At 29.5% G+C, this 27,548-nt stretch overlaps 1 protein-coding gene across 2 annotated transcripts; it reads right to left on the bottom strand.

Annotated features, from left to right (window-relative positions):
* Positions 1-239: 239 nt before the first annotated feature.
* On the bottom strand, positions 240-27,377 carry LOC107436912 (uncharacterized). 2 transcript variants are annotated; one of them, XM_071180561.2, is made up of 9 exons: positions 26,693-27,377; positions 22,486-22,699; positions 18,020-18,061; positions 16,330-16,441; positions 13,209-13,389; positions 11,844-12,005; positions 9,560-9,747; positions 6,656-7,280; positions 240-2,132 (listed from the first exon to the last, which is right to left on the bottom strand). In XM_071180561.2, the coding sequence occupies exons 1-9, from the start codon at positions 26,757-26,759 to the stop codon at positions 1,648-1,650; spliced, it is 2,076 nt and encodes a 691-aa protein (XP_071036662.1). In that variant the 5' UTR covers positions 26,760-27,377; the 3' UTR covers positions 240-1,647. The 2 variants fall into 2 exon arrangements, with proteins under 2 accessions (XP_071036662.1, XP_071036663.1); XM_071180562.2 differs by lacking the exon at positions 11,844-12,005 and having other exon boundaries at positions 840-2,132; positions 26,693-27,355.
* Positions 27,378-27,548: the final 171 nt, after the last annotated feature.

The following is a 27,548-nucleotide window of genomic DNA, read 5'->3' as shown; positions in this document are numbered from 1 at the left end:
AAGATAGAAAATTAAGCACTTTTTACAAACCCTGAATAAAAAAAATCACCTTTAAGGGCTTTTAAAAAAACGTAAATCAAAAATAAGCACTTTTAAGGGCTTTTAAAAAAACGAAAATCAAAAATAAGCACCTTTAAGCACTTTTTTTAAAAAGTACACACCCTGTTTTTTTAATCTCCTGAAATATCTCAGCATAATACATGAAGATGCAGTTTATAAAGTAATTTAACACTATTAGAAAAAATGAAAACTACAAAAAATATGTGCAGTAGTATTCAACCACTACAACTGCAATTTATATCAGTATATAAGCAAAACATTTTTGGTTTAATAATTATTGAGAGAGATTTTAGCTACTTTTGCTAATTTATTTACTCATAAAAAAAATTTTCAAAGTGTTTATTGAATAAAAGTATAACACTTTATAAAATAGTTTGAAAACTTTTTATAGGCTTAGTGTGGCCAAAGTTTTAGTTCTAATTGATTAATTAAAATACACTGACATGTTGAAAAACGTTAACATTTTAATCAGTTATAACAGGGAAATTCAAATTTTTTTTGCTAATTGACTTAGAATAAATGCTATCAATAAATTTGGTTGGCTGTTGCCAAAATCATCACAAGCAGCATAAATCTGAATAATCTTAAGTAAGAAAAAAACGGCCAACTCAGAAAAAAAACAAGCAGATTTAAGTAATATTGAGTACAAGCAGCAACCCTTTATATCAACTTCCATTTTTAATTCTCTCAACAGAATGTAAACTTTAATTGAATGGGTTTAAATTCCATTTCTTAGAACATTTATAATGTTGGATAGTTAAGTTAGCGGAACACAAGACTTTTAACCATAGAAAGAAACTTGTTAAAACATCTAAAACGTAGGGAAATTATCCTGGTTCAGAAAACTAAAATCGGACAACAAAGAGGAATTTTTCTTAACATGAGATTATCTAGTCCTGATCACATATATAAAGCCATAACATCAGTGAACAATTAGTTTCAATATTAATCAATGAGGAAAAGAATTTCTCATGTTTTATTCAACTATTGAAAAGATCATAGAAAAACTTTCCATTTTTTTCTATAAAAGTATTCCTTTTACTCAGTTCTAGGAATGAGTAACAAGTTTTCATGCAACAATTTTACCAAACAGCTTGAGAGCTTAAGGGTTAAATTGACATAATTTAAAACCCAAAACAAGCCTTTTAAATGTTTAAATGACAGTTCACATTCCTTGAATGGAGTTTTTAAAATAAATATAAAAATATTTTTAAAATTTATTAACGTGTTTAAAACAGCTGAAAGAATATGAAGTTTTTTTTTCATAAAAAGTTTAAACTAATCTAGGCATACTATAAAATTAATTAATTGTGAATATCTATATCTTGAAACCAAAAAAAATAATAAGTTTTTTAAAAAAATTAAATACTGACATTAAAATTTTAAAATAAGTGCATATTTAAATTAAATATGCTTTACTGACATTTATAAAACAAACAGTTTTAAGTCTTGTAACATAAAATAATTCAAACAAAAATGAATTGGAATTCATTTCTGTTAGAACGTTTTATAAACATTTAACAAAATTTCCGGAATGACAGAAATTTTGTACTATCTCAACAAATTCTAACAAAAATGATGCGGGATTCACTTCTGTGCATTTGAACCACGGACACCAACTTGTTCATTCATTGTCACCAGGGAAGTGGATGTACCAAGAGAAGCCATGCTGGCACTCGGAACAACATTAGGCATGCTCACAACCACAACTGGTTTCACAATTGACTGGTTGTTGGAACCAACAGGTACTTGCTGGAGAAACTGCTGTTGTATAATAGGAATGGGGTTGATTTGGTTGACGGATTTCAACACAGGAGAAGCAAGCACTTTACCCAGAGACTGTTGATGAACAGCGCCTGTATGAGAAACTACTGATACAGAACCGACAAGAGGTGTCACGGCAGAAACATGGTTGCCCGGAGCAACTAGTTGTCCAACAGGCGTAGCTATGGGTGACTGTGAAACAACATGTGCTATTCCAGTTATGTGAGATAGATTTCGTACAGGATTGGATGTTATAGCTTTAATGCCGGTTGACACCCCATGATGAGTTCCGTTGTTGACTTGAGAACCTAAATTTAAAAAACAAAATTAATTTATTGATGATTGCAAATAACCACATACTAAAATTTTAAGGAATGAGTATTTAAAAAGTGAATATGGTCTAACAGAAGAAAGGAGAACAGCTCTTTTTTACTGTCTTTAATTATCATTAACCTTACTCTTCTCAAACAGTTAAATAGCAAAAACTAACTCTTTTTTAACACTAGAGCAGTCATATTTCATATTCACCTAAAACAATGACTGAGGGTCAATTTGACTCTCATAAGAAATTGACATTATTGCAAATTAAATGATTTTTTAATTGAAAAATGTTTCAAATACGGTATGTTTCTAGCAATTAAAAAATCTCCATTTTTTATTATCCTATTGAAAATCTAGCTATAGGGTGTAAAATTGCCTAACAAATTATTATTTTGAGAATGCTCAAGTAATACAAAAATATACAAAAGATAAGAACACAAATAATTCACAGTTGCATCCAACATGTTATTAAAATGTGAAGTTCCCATCATATTTTAGACATTAGCACAGGCACAGAGTATATCATGCCTGCCAACATTTGAGAAATAAAATAAGATTTTACTAGCTACATTATTTAGGTTATAAGTAAAGTTTTAATACATCATGCATAATTATGAAAGTCAAAATTGGAAATAATATAAACACTTACATTTAGTGAAGTAAAAAAATATGTATATAAATCATAATCTAGAGAAGATTTTTTAAGTCATTATTTATAATTACTTAAACTATTAACACTCAACATACTGCAGTACTGGTAATAGCACCATCTGTTGAGGAATAAGAGAAGTATTTTTGCCATCAGTGGATATTTTATCACCAAAAAAAAAATTTTTTAATAAATTTCTTCAACAAATACGGAGAAATTTGAGAATATACTGGTAAAAAGGAAATAGTCATAAAATACAGGAGTCTTCGTTAAAAAACAGGAGACATCCTAATTGGTTTCTAGCTTTTTAGTGTAATTTCAACAATATAAATTCAATTGGTACATAGCATATTAAATAGGACTTCAATGTAAAGAAATCATCGACATTAGATTAAAAATAAACATAATTTTTTTTCAAACTAGATTACATACTACATAGCAATTTTTTATTTTATTTTTTCGAAAAAGTAAAGAAGGGAAGAAAAAAAACATTTCAACAAAACATTATTAAAAAATTGTGCCATTGTAACAACTGTGTGCTAATACAGCTTCATATCATGGTTACAATAAAATCAACTCAAAATAGAACAATTGAGAGATTATGCCAATAACAAACTTAGTTATTTGGTTTCTAAATTCGCACTACAAAATTTTAATTGCTGGAAAAAAATTTAAACTAGTTTAGTAAAGGCGAATAAGTATAAAAATACTAAAATTAAATAAAAAATATGCTGAAATCAATGTGCTAGGCTTAGCCCTTTCTTTAAAACTAAAACTACAAAAAACTAAGATCAACACTGTTAGGAATTTTACAATGGATTGGATTGAACGTAGTTTGAGAGTGTAATAACTGCAAACAATTAGTGCCAAAGTAAAAAGAAGTTTTCAAAGAAATCTGACAACAAAAAAAGACTACAAGAGAGGAGAAAAATCACTTAAGGTGAAATAAATGTCCAATTTCAATTAAATGTCACAAATTTATAGTTCACAATATTTGATCTTTACAACTACTTTTTCTTGTACATTGCAAAATAAACAGTTAAAAGTAGCAGTAGAACTACAGTAGAGAGCTGATTATCCGAACTGCTCGGGACCGAACGCGGTTCGGATAATGAAAAGTTCGGATAATTGGAAAGTTGCTTAAAAACGAGTTTAAATGATTATTACTTAAGCACTAACTTCCCTTCACACTTTTTCTAGGCTTAGGACTGGCAGTACTATCTAAAATAGCTCTGGCATGTTTAAAAGTTTTTTTTTTAAATATTTTTAATTTATTTTTTTTTTAAAACTTTTTTTTAAATTTTGAATTCTCATATTTCAGCTTTTCATAATTTTTTTTCTTCTTTTTTTTTGTCAATTACTGATTTTACCACATTTTTCTTTATTTTCCATTGCAAAAGAAATCCAGCAAAGACTTTTGTTTCAAAGAAAATGCTCTTTTTTGAGCAGCCGTATCCCTTATTCTTTTTAAATAAATCAACTGCACCGGATCAATATCATTTTGACGTTCTAGCCAATTCATTGCAATATCTAATGAATTGCATGCTTCAATGTGAGAAGGTCCACTATCTTGAGCTTGATCACCTATTCATTCCTCTTCATCTGTGGAGTTCCGATTCACCACTTATCTACTCATAAACTCCTTTGGCATTCCAACCATAGTAGACTGCCAAATGAAACTCGCATTCTTGGAAGTTAATTTTCAGTTGAAGAGGGCTAAAGGGTCATGTAGGTTTAACTGTTTAACAATACATGTATGTATAGCTACTAAAAGAAAACTGCTAAAAAAGGATGTAAATTAAATATGGTCTTCAGATGTAGTAGATATAATTTGTTCTTTTAAATTTAGAAAAATTGTCGATAAGTTAAAGAGTATTATAAACTTTAAAAAAAAAAATTAATTCGGACATAGTTCGGATAATTGGCGTTCTACTGTATTTTAAAAATAATGAGTTTTCTACAGTGAATTCTGCCCTAAAACTAAATTTTTAATTGGAACATTAAACAATGTTCAAAATATTTTATATACAGTGAACCAGGGGTGATTGTAAGCCCAAGTCAAAATTATGGAAAATTTCCTGAGTTTGAAAAAAAAAAAAACAACAAAAAAAAACAGTTTAAATTGAAAAATTAGAAAAAAATTTAAACAAGGTTTTATTTCCTTCTTCAATATTTCTCAGTTTACTAAAAATATATTTAAAATTTTACACATACCTATACCATTTACGCATACCTATGATGACCTGGAGAAGTAATTAAAATTTACAAATATGTCTTTTTTTTTTTTGAGTTTATGATTATAACAACTATTTAATGATAAAAAATGAATATTAATCATGAATATAAGCTTATAAAGTATCTCTGTGGCTCTCCCTTACAAACAAATTAAATAAACTGTGTTTTTAAGTTCCACCTTTAAAAATTTGATTTCCGGAAACTTAAGTGATCAATGATTTTTTGAAACTTCTGGACTTTCGATCTCCGGAAACTTCCGGATCACTATTAACGAAAAATCCGGAAATCAGGATTTTTTCCGGAGCACAATCAGCCCTGGTGAACTCCTTTACAAATTTTTAAAATGCTTTTCTTTTAAATTTTTGTAATTTTCCTGATGCTTATATCTTAGCTTTTTGTTGTTTTCAAAGAAAGATGGAATTTCTATGTAACCAATTTCTCCTTACATGTGCTTGTTTCTTGAAACACTTTCTTTATTCATTCCATGGTAATGCATAAAAAAAAGAATTTTATATGAAAGGAAATTAGACCTTTTGAACAATCTATTATAGTATTTATTAGTCAATTGTTGATTAAAATATTAATTATATTTTTGAACAAATAACCATGACTAAAAACTTCCTAACAATTACTCAAATAATTGCAAAAACATAACTACCTTATTACGAAATATGCCTGAGGTGAATTTTCAAACTGCAACTAATTAATTCTGTTAAGAGACTTAATATATTAAAAATAGCATGTTAAATTAAATAAAATCACTTACATAAAACAGGGATAGAATTTAACAAATTCTAGTCACTAGTTTTAGTAAACAGGGAGGAACTAAAACTAGTCCCTATTTACTAATTTTCAATAGTCTGTTTACATGTGTCTCAATTTTTTTTTCGTTAAAAAAGTTAATAAAGTAAATTACAATACAGAGGTAGTGTAATGTTCACAATTAAGATGAAATATGTTATTTGTGACTATAAAACAAACCAACACACAAGACTGATAGAGTCAAAAAACCAAAACATAACAACCCTTTAGATCAATTACTGGTCTCGGTGAGCATTTTTTGTGATTTTAGACAAGGTGCTTAGCCAAATTATTCAACAAAAAATAAGCACTTTTAAAGCACTCAAAAAACATTTTTAAGCACTTCAAAAAAATATTATAACTAGGCAGAGTTGGAAAGTTTTTGAGAATTGACGGTTTTATCTTGTTTTAACTGTCATGTCAAAAAATAAAAACTTTTGGCTTTGTTTTTGACAATTGTTAAAAATCATGAAATTTTGAATCATGTAAAACGAATGGCATTTTCATACGCTACGGACCGACAATACGTCGAAATAGATTGGGGTTGAATTAATTGTGAAAACGTTGAATAGAACAATGTGAACTTCGTCTTTTTGCATAATTCGAAGGAAAAATAAACATAGTAAAGAAAAAAATCTCATTTTGAAAAAGGGTAAATTAAGCTCTTTTCAAAAACACCCAATGAAAAAAGCACCTTTAAGGGCTTTAAAAAACGCTACACACCCAGGACAAATTTTAGAGGGCCTGTACCAGCAGCTAAGTGCTACTTTTGACCCCTGTAAAACACTGTACTTAAAACAAGTGAAATTTTAAAAATGTGTTTACCTCCTTGTGTAATGATACTGGAAGCCAGAGATGACTGTATCACTTGTGGGTGAGATTTACTCATGTGTAGTGTCGCTATCATACCAGACGGTGAGGAGCCACTAGATGTGATACTGTTACTTGGCAAGTTGTTCTTCATGGCAATAGCCATGCCTCCAGACAAGACAGAGTTGCCTTTGACAGAATTTTGAGACAGGTTGGACACAGCAGAGGACGTAATTAGATCCGACAGGTGAGTACTGTTTGGCAGTGACTTTCCTGAAGTACCATGGCTGATTCCCACCATCGCTTGAGGTGAAACCAGAGCGAGAGGTGAAACCAGATGAGGCTTAGAAATGCCTTTTGCAGCACTCGAGGCTACCTGGACTAGTGAATCGGCTGAAAATGGCTTTGCCGACGATGCACCGATGGACGAAGCAAAGGATGCACTAGAGGAGGGAGTTAAAACATGAATTTGATTATGAGGATGGTGATTCACTGAGATGTGTTGAACAGATGATGTGGAAGCCATTATTGAATTTGGTGCAGTGATCACTTTTATGCCAGAGGGTTGAGAAATAACTTGCATGCCATGAGGAGTTGCAAAGATTCCAGCCATTGCATGTAAATTTCCAGTAGAAAATACCTAATTTAAAAAAAATCAAATATATTTATAATAAAATCTTTTAAGGAAAATATCATACACTTTTGTTAATATTTAATGCAACAATACTCAGGGATGTGTTTGGTAAAAAACTAAAAAACTTAAAATAGAATTATGAGCAGAACATATTAAATAAATGAAAAAATACCAGAAATTTGAGTAAGAAAAAAAGCGTATGTAAGAAACATATGTTCTTAGAATATTACCAACATAAAGTCGATGCACAATTTTTTAAAAAATTGTATGACTATGAATCTAGATGTGTGACCTTTAAATCACGTGAATGCAAATCTCAATGTAACCCTGACATAAAAGGGGGCAGTATGACATATTCGATAATCCTGCTTCCCAGTGGGTGACTGCGTGTTTATCTAAAAAAGGTGTAAATAAAAACCCCAAATGTAAACAGAAAGTAGAAATTTTGGCCACTGAGAAGCACTGATTCTCATCGAAAATATTATTAATGAAATTCTGAACGGCTTCCATAAAAAGGCAACAAAATAATATTACATACAAATATTCTCTATACCATAACTAATTTTAAAATGTTAATTTACTTTCTTGACGATCATGTATTTCATTTGTTTTTTTCTTCTTCGAATTATCAAATTCTTTAAATTTTAAACGATTGCATACTAAGCTATCAATTTTTATTCATTATATAATTTAAACTTTAAAAAAAAAAAAAGGAAAAATTTGAAGATAATTTAAAAATAGGAATCATTAGATCGCAACTCTGCTGATACACGAGTATAAATGTTTCTTTTAGCAGATTTGCATAAGAAAATTCAACTAACAAAACAGGACTAGTTTTCAAATAGATCCTAATCAAAACAAATGGGTACGACTCAGGAAATAGACTTCCACAACTTTTCCAAAAAAGTCCTTGAGATATGTTACAGGGTGGCCACTCAAATCAGATTTCAAATTTCCCTGATTTTTCCAGGTTTTCCAGATAAAATTCTTAAAATTTCCAGGTTTTTGTCTCTTTTTTCTTATAAAGTGTAGGATGTGTACAAGAAAAGTGTTTATATTATAAAATATTTTATTTAAAATGTTATTTTTTTAACATATCATCTTGAAAAAAATAATTTATTTTGACAATTTGGCAAGATTTTTTTATTTATTTTTTAATGTTTTTGTACAAAATTTTGAATTAAAAATCATAAATTGACCAACAAAAGAGTAAAATTAAACATTAATATATAGCTAGTTTTTAAAAAAACCTCTTTTTTTAAAATTAAAATATGTTATAAAAGGTTAAAATGAAACAGAAAAAAATTAGCATTAATGCAACAATTTGTCGACAAACATTGCTGTTAGCGATTGTAAAAAAATTTGTGATTGGTTGGTTTGCTGAGAAAAAATAATTCACAGATTTTTTCGAAAGGGAATACAAAAGCTTTCAGAAAAAGAGTGCAATATTAAATCTATTATTATTAAATTATAACCAACTAATTTTTGGAGAATTTTATAAAGTCAAAAATTCAAAAAAATTTTCAAAATGGAAAAAAATTACCAAGAAAGCATCAGAACAAAATTGAGTCATAAATGGATTCAGCCCAATGACAGAATTTAAAAACAGAAGCTAATATCCTAATCTCTTCTTCCACATCCACCACAATCTTTCCTAAATTGCACAGTCCCATAGCGGTCAAAGGTTTCTACATTCGTGTAGCAACCGTGGGAAAATTTTATGTGGCATTCTAGTTTAAAAGAGCTGTAAAGAAACAAATTTTGATGCAAGCAAAGTATCGCTAAGTTGATGATATTTCAACTATTTGGAGGTACATTTCCGTCTAAAAAAAGTGGGTACAATGGATGAAATAATTTAAATTAAGAAAATTAGTAAATAATTTAAATTAGTGAAATTTAAAAAAATTATCAAAGAAAAAATTTCCAGCTTTTCTTTAAAATTCCCTGATAATTCCAGGTTTTCCAGGTGGGTGGCCACCCTGGTTAAGATTGCTCTCAAAAAAGTTATTCCTGAAAAAATATACTTTATGTAGTTTTGTCAAAAGTTTCTAAAAAGAAAAAAAACTTTTAACCACAAATTTCAACTACCTATCATCTTAATTTTATAAATCCTTGGATTTAAGACTAAGCTTGCATTTTTTTTCTGAAAGCTTTGTGCAGCCTTTAAAATAGGATCCAGATCGCATTTGTCCAACATGTTTTTCCTCAAGTCCTGTTTTATTTTCTGTCAACAGAGAATTATATAATAACAAAAGAGAATGCTTTCCGAAAACTTAAGTGCTTACTCTGGCTGTTTGAGCAGGGCTTTCATTAGATAGCTGAGCTAGAGAGGAGGGCACTGTAGAAATCATTGGTGCCTTACTCTCAACAGTCATTGCAGATTCCAAAGTTGGCAAATAAAGGCTTGAGGGAGCTGCCACCTCCTTATGGGGAATTGATATTTGAGCACCTGAGATAGCTTGTTTTGATAAAGCTATAAAAGAATAAAATAAACACATATATCAAATAAGGTATGGGAGGAAACACTGAAATATGCTATAGATAAGATACAAGTCTGAGAGGTTATTTATATTATGCAAAAAAAATTTATCACTAATTTTGGAATGTATAATTAATACATACCGTCCTCTAGTTATTAATCTGAAAATATGCAGCATTGAAAAAAATATTTAATTATTATAAAAACTTACAAAGCGTATTAATTTTTTTTAAAAAATTATTCATACCCTTGTTGAGACAATTATAAAGTTTATAAAATTATCACTGTGAATAGAAATCGGCAAGCACATTGTAAAGTATGCGCATTTGGTTTAAGAGCTAGTTTCGAATAGCTTTATTCTAGTTCTATCAATCTATTTTCTAAAAACTTATAAACTCGAAAAAGGTTGAAAGTAAATACCAAAACAAATATTTGTTTAACATCTTACTTAATTAGGCAATTTCAGATTGTTAATAAACTGTAAGCCTCATTTTTGGACTTAGTATGGGTTACTTTGCCATTCTCTTTTGCCAGCATTAAAACCAAAACTTTTGTCTATTAATTTGTTATTCAAAAAACCTTAAATAAAATTGACATTTCTAGTTAATATTCAACTAATTTATAATATATCTCCTTTCAGGCCTGGACGAGCCTCTGATTCGGGTTTTGATCATCCACTCCGCAAAGACCCACCGAGTACATACGGTATACACGCTTGTAAAATCTGTGGAATTATAAGTCCTGTGGTAGGTCGCTGAGCCGTAGGTACAGGGGAAAATTCTGTCTCCTTCAAATCTGTTTCAAAATTGAGGAAGTAACCTCACAATTAAGACCCCTTCTGCAAAGGATCAAAATTGTGATGGCATGTTTTAGGATCATTCTTGGGGATGTTTTCTAGACCAACGCCAATAACCTATTGAGCATCTCTAGTGCAATGTAAATAACGTAAAAATTTACCAATTAATGAAGTCAATTAAAATTAGAGATACATTCCTTTAAATGTATCTAAATCTTTTATTTTATTAAAAAAATTAATTTAAAAATCTACTCTAAAAATTAAATTATTTGTAATAATACGGTACAAATAAATGGGAAATTAATCAATGAAAATTATTTATTTTACATAAATAATATCTGATAAGATATTTTAGCACATAACTAAAAAAGTACTTTTAAATTTAAATAAATTTTTTTTAATACAAACAGCAACATAATTAACAACTTCAGATGCTTCAAATACTTACTTCACAAAAACACAACAAATTTTTAACAATCTTTATATGGAGAAAAAAGTTTGTTAAAAGTTTTAACAGAACTTTCAGGAGAAATTTGATGCATGCTTTGCAACATGAATCAAATAGATAATAAACTAAACAGCATAACTAGAAAGGTATCAAATCAATGAAACCTATTCATAACCCCATCATCAATAAATAAACATGATTTGGGCATTTTATCATTTTTTATAAAAATTCAATACAGCTCGAGATCTATGCATTTGAAAATAACGTTTAAAAATCAATGATGCGATACCCACATAGGTTTAAGTACACTTATACCAATGTAATTTTAAATTCAAGCTCATAAAAACGTAGTGTACATGCAACAAGCTTTCACCTTTCATATACTTAGATGCGTTTTCAATTTAAAGCATTGTGAACAGGATAAAATCTAAATGAACACAATTTCAGAGAGGGCTTAAATGAGTAATTAGATAAAAATGAATTCTATCTGGAGCCTTTGAAGTAATCCAATCAAGAACTTTTGAACAAATTCTACTCACATACAGTTTTATACTGAATACATTTCTGAGTTTGTGAAATATAACAAAATTCAGGATAAATTATACTATCTTACTAAATTAATATTTATGAATTCAATTTTATATTATTTTTTTACTATATTGGGAGATTTTTTCTCATTAAAAAAAAAAATTTTGAAATATTAGCGTGCATATTTTATCTTTTTTAAATGGACTTTATAAAGGTTCAAAACCATGAGCAAATACATTTTGCACACATATACTACATGCATGCACTATAAATAAATTGTATAAGCATGCAAATATAGTGTTGGGTCGGGGAATTTACCCAAAGGTGTAGCAGAAGAAGCTGAGGTTGTATGAGGTCCAACAAGAACGGTACTTGTAGTTGACGATGAGGATGAACTTGTGTAATCTGAGGTCACAGCAGAGGGCATAGGAGGAGCCTCTTGAGGTTCACTGTCATCAAAATCACTTAGGGCACCACATTCTATTTAAAATAAAAGCAAGGGACTCGTATAGTAAATTAAAAAGAGCTTACATTAACCAGAAACTCCCCAAGAGAAAACATTGTCTTAAATATCCCAAATTTTCAAAGTAACAAACTCTATATGTAATTACAATAATAGGTTGATAATAACATTGCCTTACAAAAAACTTATTAATAAACTCTTAAAAGCATCAAAATATAAAATTTAATATACATCAACAGGGGTCTGCTTAGAAGAAATTTGGGTTCGTTAACGGACCTTTCACAAAAAAATTTATCTTTTAATCGGACCCTTCACAAATTTGTTTATTTTCACTATTGTTTTTTTAATCGAATAAACCCTTCCCGGGGGGGGGGAGGAGAAAGACAGGCATTAACGAACTAAGTTTTGTCTTCGGCAGATGCCTCTTCCTTTATTCGTCCGAAATGAATATTCTGTGTTTAACGGTATAGGCTAAATACCAAATATTTGCATGTTGCATCTCTAATTTAGCAGCAGCAATTACTGTTTATTTTTGAAAATTAAATTTTTTAATTATAATTTTACAGTGTTGAGCATAATCTTGTATCTATTTACAATTTAAAAACTCCTTGAAAAAGTTTTTTGCAATAACAGAAATTACTTGCACAAAATCGCAAAAGCAGAGCCCTGGTTGAAACTTTCATTGTTTGATCCTTTTTGTTTGGATGTTTAAAGGTATTTATTTTAATTTTTTTTTTTTTTGGGGGGGGGGGAGAAGAACCAAAATCTTGACTGTACAAATAATATGTCGATCACACATTATCAGTAGTAAGTAGTTTTTGTCACTCATTGTTTTTATCATTAATTGTTTCTGATTCATCTTTTCTTGTTCAACATATCATTTAATTTCTTTATTTTCTCTTATACACTCACAATAATTTTGCTATGGTACAAATTAAGTCATAACTAATTTTAAATTGAATATTCATCAAAATGGACTTTTCTGTTACACATAGATCTTGACTGCTTAAATATTTACTTTATATTTTTAAGTTAAAGATTAATTTTTTTTGTGCTTTGTTATTGTTTGTTAGTAATTGCTTTGGAACTATGAGGACAAGAATGCCAATTAATTTGTCAATGGTTATGAAAAATTATTAAATGTTTCAGTGAAGTGTTGTTAAAAAATTAGAATGTTATTTTTCAATCACAAATCACAATTAAATATAGGAAAAATTCACCAGATGCAGTTGTAGTGGTTTCATTATCATCCTCTGGAATAGGATAGTTATTCACATCAATGTGATCCAAATGCGATGCCAACTCTTTCTTCAATGTCGATAATCTTTGTTGGAATGCTATTTTTTCCCGTGCCAATCTTTCCATATCGTGCTCATATTCCCGCTCCTTGCGTTTGAGAGTCTATAAAAACAATATACAAATAAGATAAAACCGAATTTTTATGAGTTTTTTAAGCTTTCTTTAATTATTAAACCAATGAAACCACTGCAAACAATCATACTCTTAGTTTAATTGATTACAAATACAGAAAATATAATTCCAATAAACAGGTGAAGTAAATATATATATATATATGTAAAAAAAATCCAATATTTACATAGTGGAATTTTTAAGAAATATTGATTAGAAAAAATTCCTCTCTCTCTTCCTTGAACGTATTTATTTTTGTTAAGCTCACCCTCCTTCAAACAAAAAATAAATTTTTCTCAACAGCACTTAAAATTTAGAAAAAAAATATATTGGAAACTAAATATGTTTCTTTTGCTTTTTTAAAGTGTCCTAAGAAGTGATTCTCCACTTCAGTTTCAAAAACAGAAAAAATTAATAAGTTGTGCTAACCATAAATTAGAAATTTAAATATAAAAATAAATTTAGATACATCTTCCAAGTAAAAAATTTATGGAACTACTACAGAGTCCCTATTTTGTAAATAGCATAAATAAACATAGCTTCGCATATAATTTTCAAAAAATTGTCATTTATTTCCTTAACTTCAAAAATATAACAAGGCTAAAAAAAATAAGAGGATAAATGTTTTCTTAATCTTTAATTTTAAAAATTCTGATTACTTTTCAGCATGTTGCATGGAACAAACTAATGGCTTGCAGAAGAAAAAAAAGCATTCACAATTGGCAAAGGACATCATTTAGACCCATTTTCAAGTTATCTTTATAACTTATAAACTTCATTAAAAAAAACTGTAGTTTAGAAACACAAAAAATTTCCTATGCATTGAACTTTTATTTGAACAATAAAAATAAGAAACGGTAAAATAACTGCAGCTTTAATATTGTGTAGCTAACAAGTGTAGCTTTAATTTTTAGCTAAGACAGAGATTTTTGGAAAAAAAAATCCCTGCTGTGAATTTGCTATTGCCTGCAATATCTTATAAATACAGAAAAAATTGTTATAATTGCAATCCTTAACAGCAGATTGAATAACTTTTAAAGCGAGTTTGTCATTGGAAGCAGCTCCCCATATTTAAAGTTAAAATTGACATTTAAAGCTTATTGGTTCAAAATTTTGTGATTAAATAGTGTACAAGCCAGAGGAAGACCAAAATTCCGATATATTGATTACTTCAAACAAGATCTTCAAATACTTAAAATCAATAACTGAAAAACAAGGGCATCAGATAGGTCAAGATAGAAATCTGTTTTAAAGAAGGCAAAGATCTTTACCAGATTGCTGCCCCATTGAAAAAGTTTGAAATTACTTATATAAGTGAAGAAGAATTTGCCATAAAAAGTTTCTCCTACAGTTTAAAAGACCTCACAATATGGTTGGGTTGTTAACCTATATGTTATTCATTTTGCCCTTCACATGCAAAATAATATAAATAAAATAATATATTTAACTACAGTAAGTTTTTCATAAAGATTTATTTCACCAAACTTGTATATAATGAAATTCTGTCTTGATAAACATTCCTTATTATATGCTTTAATATGATTTAACAGAGCTATTTAAACTTTCAGAGAGTTTTTTATAATTATGTCCTTATATTTGTTTTATAAAGCATAAAAAAATCTTGTAGTGCAACACAGGGTGTGGAAAAAAAAGCTCGAACTAAGTAACTGCATCATAAAAAAGTCAACTAACTTCTTTTTATAATGTGTGTTCATTTTTTTTTGCCTATCGTTTTATTTATAAAATAGTTTATATAATATTAGTTTATGAACTGCTTTTTGGCTTTTATACTATGTCAAGATATTCTAAAGTTGACGACAATGTTTTTAAATTGGAGTGTGAAATTGCTAGTCTGCTCTGCACACATTTATTGTACATTTTTTTTTGGACTCTCTAAAGCAATTTTAAGTAGCATATTTAACCCTTTCTGGCCTACTGTCACATATACGTGCCAGCAAGAAAAGCACTCACTTTCCGGCCAACACACTGGTGTGCCAGAGCTTTTTCTCATTCACACCCGGCCGTCACTCATTTGTGCCAGTGTCCTGGAACGTTTCAAAAAATAAAATTTCTGCCAGGAGATGGCATTGTATGTCCATATGGTTTCAGATACATGCAGATTTGACCTTCTACTCAAAATGAGAGTAGTGTGACTCACATACACATGGTTTTTAGGAGAAAGGAATGGAGAAATAAATGTTTTATGACGAGTCTTTCAATTCGCACATGGTATTTGTTTACAGTAATCAGGGGAGGTTGCTTCTTTTCGCTACAGCGTTGGGTATTTCGATTTGCGGTCCAGTTTTTAGTGCAATGTTAGTGTTTTCAAATTTTTCATACGAAAAAAGGATTTTAAGTCATATATTTAGTTTTCAGATATATAACATTAAAAGTTATAAAAGGGTAAGTACATAATGAAAATAAAATGTGTAAAATATATACTTAAACAAGAAATAACTTAAGTAAATAATATCTATAGAAATATATATAAAGCATATGCCATTTAAATACTCTAGAGAACATTATCAAACATTGCGTTGATATTTCGGTAATTTCATGGATTTAGGCTTAACAGCAAAAAACCCTGGACAGACACTCGCGAGAGAGACTGACGGCCTTTGCGATAAGTGCGTGTTTGCGCTTCCCGTCGCGAAAGGGTTAAAGTAGACTTGTAGCCCATAGCTGAAAATACCAAAAAGGGTTCGTGCCTCTTCATTGCTGTGAAAGACAAGCAGGGGTGGAGAGCTTCATAAAATATGAAGTACAGGAGTCACTTTATGAACTTTTTTTCCTATTTCATAAATCACTACTACTGTGGAAATAAAGCAAGAGCCTTTTTTTATTATCAAAAAGCAGAGAGAGTGTAGAAATGCTTTACACATGTTTTAAAGTATAAAAAACATACATATACAAATGGGAAAAATTCAGTACCTGAATAAACCTTAGGGCACCCCGTAAAATACTCAGATTTGAAGTCTTTCTTTCATCCATATTTGGAAGCTGCTTTTTCAGAGCCTCAAAACATTCTTTCAAATGAGCACGTCTAAAAAGCAAAAAAAAAAAAATTTATTTTAATTATGTTTTTACTTTAATAGATTAAGAATTTAAAATTTAACTTTAGATAAATAAATAGCTAGTATACAATCGCTAATATACAACTGCTCCTACCAATAAAACTTTTTTTAAAACATGAAACAGGTAGCTACACTGATATCTATATCAGTAACTCATTTTATTTAAGCCACATTTATTTAGTTATAAAAAAAAAACACCAAAATTGAAAGTCATACTAAATATATCGTAAGAAGTAAATAAAAGAAAACTTAGGTTATTAAATACTTTAAAAATTTAATTTTGATTTGTTTCAGTGCTAATTAGAGTAAATAAATTTATTGAAACACACAATAGGACATTTATAGCCAGGATTAGAAAAATCCTGAATAATGTAAATAATACATACTCGTGCTTATTAAAATATTAAATAAAAGGGGGGAAATAAAGGTAGGGTGACCTGGGGTAATTCCTGATCAAAAAATGCAAACATCTATTTTGTGAGAAAACTAATCAAAATAGAATTTTAATATTTACTGGAAGTTTGAGGCTATATGAGATGAGTCCTATGCCACCTTCTTTTGTTTGAAAACCTAATTAGAATTTAAAAAGATTTTAAATTTTTAGTGATCAGAAATTACCCCTGGTCTTGATCATTTCTGGGGTAATTCCTGATCACCTCTGGGGTAATTACTGATCACCAGTTTTTGTTGTAAAGGGGCTGTTTAAAAATAATTATATAATGGTAATTAACAAATAAGACATCAAGATCAAGAGAAAGATTAACACTTTAAATTTTCAAAAATCTTTGTATCATGCCATACATTTTAGGCAATCAGTCAACTCATTCTCATGTTCGGCTGAAATATAAGAGAGTTCCCACGTGGGTTACTTTTGCTGGACTTTTTAACTTCATTAAGGGAAAGTATAAAGTTAAGTAAGGTATGTCAACAGCTCTGGCAGCAGCTCTCACACTGAAATTTTCATTTTCAATCATTATAAGAAATTCACTAATTTTGCTTTCTAGCAGCTAGTATCCTTTTTAGGCTTATAATTTCTCACCATAATTATACTAGGCTAATTTATAAACTTATCTAGGTAGACTTATCTATGGGCCAAAACATTGGTAAATTTTATTGTCAACTTATTTTACCCATCAAAACACTTTTTTTTAAAAAAAAAAAATTACGTCCATCATTTGCTCTCTCAAGTATGAGAAGTCTTGCAGTTCAATAGAACAAAGATATATCTACAGGGGCAGAGAGTGTCTTGAAACTAGAAGAATTATGGGACTCCTGGAGGGAAGAGCAGTTCCACAGACCCCCTCCCCCAGCAAATTTTGGTTTCTTCTTAAAAACCTAGGCCTTTGTGAACCTTGGCATGTGCTCAATCAAGTGCTAAAAAATTACTATTTTAAGACATGAATGCATACCCTTTAATTTAAACATCTTAATAAAAGGATAGATTTGGAAGAAAAAAAATAAATACAATACAAAATACCTAGCCACAGAAGCTTAGTTAAAATATTAAATAAATATAGCTTAAATTTAAAATAAAAAAGGCATATTACCTGTTCTTTTCTAGTTTGTTATGAACTTCTCTTGTTCCAGTGCTGAAATAATAAAAACCAAAACATGAAAGTTATTAAATAAAACTAGATATAATTTATAGTTTATTATAAGAGAAAATTCTACTAAACTCAAAATCCACTCTCATAGCTGCCAACATGGATAGGAAAAAATCCAGTAGATTTTACGAAATATAAATTTCATGCTAATTGTTGTATAAGGTATTAAATATTTTAGGTAATTTTAAGGATTTTTATACTAATCAAAAATACGAAAACTGCAAGATTTCCAGTTATGATTGACATTAAACATACTTGAAATATTAGGTATTATGCTTACTCATAATTTTGAACATTAATAGGCATTTAACTCAAAGATAATTTTTTTTAAAATTAATTTAAAAAGAGTTTTCAATAAAAACAAACTGAACATTTTAGAAAAAAAAAAAAGTTTTGAACTTATTTCTACAATTGAGGTTCGCTTCATTATGTATAGTAATACTTAAATATTCAAGCAATAATCAGTACAAAAATTCTATTTCAATAGGGATTTTATTTTTTAGGAAAATTAATCAATTTTAGGGAATTTTCTAAAATGTACAAAAACCAGGAAAATTTTAATTTAACTAGTTGACAAAGAGAAACTGGCAAAATTCAGCAGTCTACTAGAAAATCCAGTAGATCTGGCAGTTATGCACTCTAGTAACATTAAACAAGCTAAGAGTTGGGAAATTAAAGAGGAGACAAATCATTTGAATTAAAATTTTTTGTCTTGAATAAAATACTGATCATTAATTTCTACCGGAAATTTTTTTGAAAAATTTTAGCTTTGAATTTTTTTTTTAGAATTAAACAATATAATTTCTGATTTCAGTAGGCCACCACTGATCCAATAGGATTAAATCCTTAAAGAAATAAAAGAAAAATCAACAAATAACTATGAACTTAGTCCTTCTCATAATTTTTCAGTCCCTTTTGAATCTTTTAGAGAAATATGACCAATAATCACAATCATAGTAATCACACATATTAATTACCTATTATAATTAATACCATGATGGTAGTGAATATTGGAAAACTAAGACTTGGAAATACAGTTGTTGAGTCTAACTTGTGAATACTAATTATAACCAGGACATTGGATAAAAGTGGTTTTAACCATCAAAAAGTATCATAAATGTTAAAATGTTATTTTGAATGTTAAAAACTAAAAAATGCATCATGCATTAAAAAAATTCACCATAATAGCTTTATTTATTGCCTGCATAAAATTAAATGATCCTTTTGTACAGTTCTTACAATTGTAACAATTACATTTGATGTTTCAAAGCAGACGATATTAACAGATGTACCTTTTACTTGCAATTGGTGGCATAGGTAACAGCAAAAGAGAAAGAGCATATGTCCCTGGTTGTAGCATTAGAGATGAAATTTTTTTTTATGTGAATTCCAGAATAAATTTTTATCCTTTTCTTACACCCCCTCTCCAGTTTCATTTGTCAATTACAGGCCCAATAACTACTAAAAATTTGTATCCCATTTACCTAATAATTGAAAAGGTTGTGTGTTATTGTTGTAGTTTGCTAAGCAAGTAAGTTTTATTATTATTATTTTTTTTAAATTTCTTTACTCAAAAATAAAAAATAACTACAGAATGTCCGGAATTTTTTTCCCTCTAAATACATAAATTTTTCAAGCTCTAATTTATAATGTTCTAAATAAAGTTGTTTCTCAAAAAAATAAAAACTGAGTTGCTTATCTCAAATAAATAAACAAAATAAAATTAAAATAAAAAATACATAATGTGTGGTTTTAGGGGAATGAACAGTTTTTTATATGATTGAAATATTTAATAATAAAATGAATTTACATATATAATGAAATATTTATAAAAAAACATGAAAGTTGAAAAATATGAGCAGTCTGCCCTGTTATCATAAGCAAGAATATGGGCCGCCTGCCCCGTTTACACAAACATCAGCCCCGGCTGGGCTATGAAGTTTATTGCTTCAGCAACAAACGAAGACTGTTTCTTTTTGATTAAAAAGGAATGGTGGAGGAGCGGAGAAAATTGTGGCGTTGGAAATGGCGGCAGAAGAAGGGGTGAGAGGCAGTTCTTTTCCTCGTCCTTCATATATAAAAACTTCATTGATCAATTTTAAGTTATAATATAAATAACTTAAAGCACAGCATAGTTAAACAAATTTTATTATGTGAATGAAGTGAAATACATTATTGTAAACTAACCTAAAGGAATATTTAGATGGTTTCTATTCATATTTCATTTCATAAAGAAAAAGCAAAATAAGAGATGGAAATAAATAAAAACAAATGTAATAAAAAGAAAAGCAGTGGTATCTGATGCAAAAACAATTTTGGCAAGAAAAATAGTTCATTGGATGAAAAGATAAAAGCTTACAGAAAAAGAGTACAAGATAAAATCTATTATTAAACTATAACCAATTATATTTTGGAAAGTTAAAAACACTAAAACATTTTGTTGAAAGAAAATAATACCCCCAAAGCATTGGAACAAACTTTAACAGTAAATGAATTCAGCCTACGGAGCAAAGATCCTAAACCCTTCTTCCACTTTTATTACAATTATTGCCTTTCCTAATCACCAAAGAGGTCAACGATTTCGCCATTCATTTAGCAACATGGGAGAGTTTCTTATGGTATTCTTGTTTAGCAGGGTAATAATGGAAAGAATATTTAATACAAGCAAAGTATTACTAAGTTGATGATTTTTCAACTGTTTGACGATAAATTTCAGTCTAAATAAAGCGGATATAATGGATGGTAAAATAATTCAAATTAAGAATAAAATTCCAACTTTTCTTCCCTGATGATTCCAGGTTTTCCAGGTGCGTGGCCACCCTGACCAAGAAATGAGCTATGTATCATTTACTAAAACTTCAACAAACCTAGAAAAACTATCAATAAGAAACGTTGGCCCCAAAAAAGATACAATTGTAATATTTCTCAAAATAGCTATTTTGACAAAAATCAAGATATCACTCTTACAAGAGAAATCATTTGTATAAGACGTTTCATACATTTTTTTGAGAGGGGAAAAGGTGAGTTTATGAAAAAATTTTCACATTAAAAAAAATATTGAATTTATTGTTTAATCATAAATTCCTTTTAAACAAAAAATTTGCTGATTTGAAGGAAAGAGTATGAACAGTGTGTAAAATTTAATTAACACTGACAAAATAAATTGATGGTCAGAAGTCTTAAGATTATAGCCAGTTGAGACAATGCTCAAAAGTCTCAGAATAAGCAGATCTGTAACTTAAACTGTTGGAACCATTGTATTAAGGTCATATTTAACTATAAGCTTTAAGTATACAAATGTATTGGACCGAAACTTTTGCATGTTTTGAAGAACAAATATTTCAGAAAAAAATATTTATGTTGCATAAAATATAACTATTATACTAGTATAATTCCTTAAATCAATTAAGAATTTTAAAAAGTTGCAAAAAAGGAAAGCTACAAATCCAGGCAAGAAAATTTAATTACAGTTTCCTAACAGATTTGACAAAAAGAGTTGGTAAGAGTTCTTCATTATGTTTTTTATATGAAAGATTTTGCAAAATAGTAAAGAATCTACTCATAACTTTGTCAATTTGGAAAAAAACAAGCAGTGACACAAAAAGAAAATTTTTGAAAAGGGACATATTTTGGAATGAAATTATCTCTGAAGGATCAGTTTTTCTGATCTTTTGTGAAGGGTCCATTTTTATATTGAGCTATTTTGTGAAGGGTCCATTTTAACAATTTATTTAAGGGGTCTGTTAATGAACCTAAATTGAGTCCTGGTTGATCTGTTCAAAATCCCTTTTTTTTTCCATACGACAGTGTTTCCAGAAGTGTGGTATGCATACCCCCAGGGGTACGGAAACAGTTAAGCAGGGGCATGCGTTCTTAGGCAAAATATCTTGCAACAAACGAAAATTTCAAAATATTTTATTTAAAAACAAAGCAAGCCATGAAAATTTACGATTACGTATAATTTCTTACGATTACTATTGGCTACTTTTTGCAGAGTTAACAGTTAATAATTAGTGGTGTCAACAGCCACTTGTGATTTTTAACTTTTGTGCAGTTTTTTTATAGTAAAAAATACATTCATTTTTTAATTAGTGGTACACAGCATTACGAAAAATTTAGAAAAGGTACCCAAAAGTTCAGTGAAACATCAGGCCTTTCTGTTCATACATCTGCCTTTGCATTCTTAAAGTGTGGTTGTTGCTTTTCAGAGATGTTCAGAATTATAAAAAATATATTTGATTCTATTTAAATTTTTACTGGGTATTTTGGTATTCTTAAATAAGCAATTGGCATAGAAAACTCTGAACAAGCAAGAGATTCGGGAAAACTTGAAAATGCTTAAAGAAAATAATTTTAAAAGAATAAAAAGGGTATATTGTAAGCATTTTAAAAGTATAATTGAAACTTACCCAGAATGCTCCTGGTGAGATGAAGTATCCTTTGTCAACCCGGAGGAAGATGAACTAGATCGTCTTTTCTCTTTACTCTCTTCAGGTGAATGGGTAGAATTCGGTAAGCTTGGGGGCTTTTTTGGAGATATGTGCTCAACGGGAGTAGGATAAACACCATCTTTTCGTGCAGCACAGAGTTTAGAAAATGTATAGTAATCGTGAGGTTCTTCTCCTATAAAACATGAAACAGAGGAAGAAAAATTTTACAAAAGAAGCTATATATTTTTATATTTTATTTTGTAACCGTCGTTGAACAGCCGACCCAATTTTATGGGTTTACGACTACTAATGTTCAACTCTGCAGCCTTGTAATTTTGAACCCAATCTAGAAGACAAGGGAACTCCTGGATCGAGTATTGGGAGAAATTTGCCTGCATTGAGGACTTTTTGATGGAGCTTACCCGCATTTGCATTACATGGAGAAAAAGAACACGAAAACCTCAAGAAGACTCTAACCCATGATCCATCTATCACTGAGGATATTTCACGTATGCACCGTGCCGGATGCGGAATTCGTATCGACTGGGATTCGAACCCAGTTCGCCGCACTGGAAGGCAAACGCTCTATCCTCTGTAAAAATGTTGAAAAACTTAATAAAACTAACTGTATGACAATGCTACAAGACTAAGAAGTTTTGAAAATAAAAGTTTCCAAAGAAAGCAAAGTCCATATTTGCAATTCTTTAAAAAATATGTACCTTGAATAGCTTTCGTCATAATTCTATGAAAAATATAAATTATAGTGTTTTAGCCAAAGTCCCATGAAGAACATGTATTTTGAAGTGGTTTAACCACAATTCGGTAAAAAAAAATGAATCATGATATGAACAAGTTGGTACATAAGTGCAAACTTTCGAAATAAGATTTTAAAAGCTTTGTGACATTTTACATACTTATAATTTAAATGCCAAATAATAGCATTGTGGCGTAACTACCATTACGAAAATTAAACATCAATTCACTGGTATATAAGATATGCTAACTTGATTCAATCACGAGGTACCTTTTGATAGATGACGGTTGGCATGGTCGATAACTCCGCCCCCACATTGGTGACCTCCGGACGTGATTTGAACACGCAATAACGCCTACTTCGCAAAAATCTTGACAGTAGCGCCTACTTCGTTGGATGGTCCACATTGAACAGTTGACTTGCTACATGTGACTGCGACATTATCCACCTCCTCACGCTGTTGCTACTCAGTCTCGTCTCGATGAAACACAACGGCTGCCTGCATACACTTGACTGCTAATGGCAACACAGGAGCGACTACGACTAGTTAATACACCTCTCCCATTCAGCACTCAAAAACTCAGTGACCTTAAAACCAGCTCTCCCGAACTTTCACAAGTACAGCAACTAGTGGTATCCGTTCATCGAATTCTATCCCTGATAAAATTCTGGTGGGGGAGTATTGTGGCGTAACTAACACTACGAAAATTAAACATCAATTCACTGGTATATAAGACATGCTAACTTGATTCAATCACGAGGTACCTTAATATGCAACTAATTTATATTGGACAAATCATAGTTTAAAAAAAATTTTAAGACTTTTTTAAGTGTATGATTATCTAAAAGATGTTTTTCTCTTTATGATCAACTATTGATCCAATTAGAAAGTTCCGAATCAAATGGGAATTATGTAAACATTTCTATACAATATACATTTTAATATAAAAATTAGAAATAATTTAAATATTTCAATACATGAAACAAAATACACTATGTCATTAGACATATAATACACATTCACTACAATACACCATTTTTAGTTCATTTGGAACCTAAAAAATAGTAATTTCGTAAAAGTTTCACTAATTCGCATGAGTTATTAAAATAAAATACTAAAAAACATTTTTAATCTGTTGTCCCATATGTACTATAGCATCAAAATATGAAATTATACAGTGTTTTCACTACAGAGCGAGAACGCGAAAATCTCGCATATTGTTTTCTTTTCTCGCATTAAAAAATGATTACTGCGAGAAATTCGCGCATTCTATAAATCAATTTCAAAATTCGAGAATTTTTCTCATTTTGGAAGAAGCTTCGAATTACGCTGTTTAGAATAAAATCCGTTTCACTTTTCTTCCTGGATCTTTCATTATTTTCAATATTTGCTCCGTTATCTAGCTTCCCTATTTACCAGTATTGTTCAGAACCTTTTCGAACAACAGAACACAACCGAACCACGGAACCCCTTTCAGAACACATTTCTCTGCAACCACGTGTTTACCGTAGGTAAGGTTTTTTCATGTAAGACATTCAAATTTTTTATGCACTAATGTAAGATGGACAAATACCTAGTAAAGGCAAAATCTTCTATGATGATGCAGCAAGAATATTCAATGCTTTAAAAATAGAAGACTTAAAATGTATTATAATAAGAGAAATGATTTTTTTTCAAGTCTATTTGTGTTTTTTTAGTTTTTAGAAATCTCACTTAACTTTCTGAAATCTCACCCTATTTTTGAGAAAGGGTGAGAAATTCTCACCCATTTTTTTTCTATGATGAAAACACTGGTATACCAAAATTAAGCACACATTCAAACAAATCCCCCCGTTGTGCATCTCTCTTATGAAAAATTATCTAAGTCTGCTCAATTTACGTACTGAAGTTATAATTATTTATCGAAAAATTTCATTTTATAGAAAAACCTTAATTACAGCTATTTTATTTTAAACCTTTTAGCTTCTCTTACTTCAATTTCAATATTCCTTTTTTAAAAAAAAGAGGGAATAAGTTCAAATATTTATACAACACATATAAATAGCTTGTTAGACAAATATTTTTTTAATCAGAACAAATTCAATCCCTAGAGAGCATCCAATCCAACTTAACAAAATAAGCAGTTACAAAAATTTTTAAAAAGACATTTTAATTAGTAAACAAATATATGAGAAAAACCTAAGTTTACAATAAACTAATCACATTATTAAAAAAAAAAAAAAAAAACCTAATATGCATTGCTATAAATCAGCTGAAAAACATAACAATTACTTTAATTTCATTTAAATACTTTTTATGCAATAAAAAAAAGTGAAAGCAAATATATAAAATCATATTAGTACAATATAGATAATTCACTAAAAGTACTTACAGTGCCCTTTGCTATGGTGATCAATTTATAACCTTTTTTAAATACTAACTATAAAATTTAGAAATACAAAATAAAAAAAATTAAAAAAAACATTTCAGTACTTCTTACTACTAAAATAAATACTAAAGGAAGTAAACTAAATTTAATAATCAAAACAAAAGATTGAATTATTTTCATAGTAAAATCATAAAATAATTGCAAACTAAACCCAAATGTCTAAGACAATTTTTTTTACAATACATGTTAACAATTGCAATCTGGCATAATAATAAAGCAAAATAGGAAATTGCTAAGATTTGATTATATATTGTCGATTTGCAAAAATAAAGTTAAACAAATTATGGAAAAAAGAACTCTGTTTTTTAATAACAGAACATCGATCCAAGTTCTATCAGTGTTAAGATAGGCAGAACAATAAACATTTATAACAATAAATTCAAAAAAATATAGTTTAAAAATGTTAATTTGCAACTAACAATAAAAACTACACTTATCAAATCGGAAAACTGACAGAGAAAATTACAAGGAATAACAAACAACAAATGAAATAGTTGTGAAAAAGATAGGGACAACGATAACTCGAAGGTCAAAATCACAAAAGTGGTATCTATACTTAGTATCAAAATTGAAAATCAAATAAAATAAAAAAATCATAAAAAGAAATAGATTTCTTTTACCTATAACTGATCTTTTTCCTTATTTTAAACCAATTGAACACTGCAAGCCTGACAAAGAACGAAATGATATCGAAATAAGAGTAGTAATTATAGAGGCAATTTTTAGTCAGTATAACAAAATTGAACTTTTTAAGCAAAGTTAAAGTCAAATCAATAAACACTATTAGAATTGTGGTTATAAATTACAAATAAGAGGAAAACAATATTTGCAAACAAATCAATAAGACAGCAAGGAACTTAGCAGCGTCTTTCACATTAATGCTGCATGTTTAAGTGAAATCGTTCAGCTTAATACCACACCCTATAATGTAAACTTTTAATAAACACCATATGTTTTACAATAGATTGCAAAATAACTAAATTATAAGCTATTTAATACATACCACGTGCTTGAGCTTCAGCTTGGTATTCTACATATTTTGCGGCTTCCAGTAGAGTTGAAAGGCTCATCGCTTTCCAATACGTCCCAAGCACATTAATACGGCCTTTCGCATCTACAGATCACTAAAAATTCCATGAGTTAAGGATATTTAACAGCACATTGTAAAATAACGATCTCAAGATGGCGGGATGACATCAAAACACACGCATCGAGAGAAGGCAGAATACAAAGAACCACGTGGTAACCGTGATTGACGTTGGTTCCTTTTAAACGCTAAGGTTTGAGTAATCGAATACTGTTTACAAATATGATACGCAGCTACACCTTTATAATAAAGTAAAGCAGACGATCAGATCAAATCAGTTTATTTTACCTTCTCGGATAATAATCAGCGGCTCAGAACAGAATGCTTGTGAACACAAAAGGTATGTGCAGCGTGACGAAAATTGTTATTTACCGCAAATACCTGGATCAATGGCCCATCCTACTAAAAAAAATTCGATTAAACTATAGGTGAGACTTTAGGTCAGAGATTTTTGAATTTAAAACATTATTCTAAGAGAATGATAACATAAAATATACATTAAAACCATAAGAAAATTCAGAAATTTCTCGTGACCTGTCTAAAGTATATAAACCACGTTATTATGTTTGCATGTGTTAGGATCCAACAACCAATCATATACAAGCACACCATCGACTAGGCGGGGCCTTAGTCACATGGAGCATATGCTACTCTTCCATCTGTCATCGCTGCCCCCTTTTTTAAACTGTCAAAAAATATTTCATAGCTTAGTTCTTTTCTAAAATCAGATAATAATACTGCTTTTAAGGAAAGAAAAAATATTTCTTTATAA

Source organism: Parasteatoda tepidariorum, chromosome 8, assembly GCF_982258835.1.
Source record: "Parasteatoda tepidariorum strain Cologne lab strain chromosome 8, Ptep-v5.0, whole genome shotgun sequence".
In the NCBI taxonomy this organism is placed as follows: Eukaryota; Metazoa; Arthropoda; class Arachnida; order Araneae; family Theridiidae; genus Parasteatoda; species Parasteatoda tepidariorum.
This window is presented reverse-complemented; position numbering and strand designations above follow the sequence as displayed.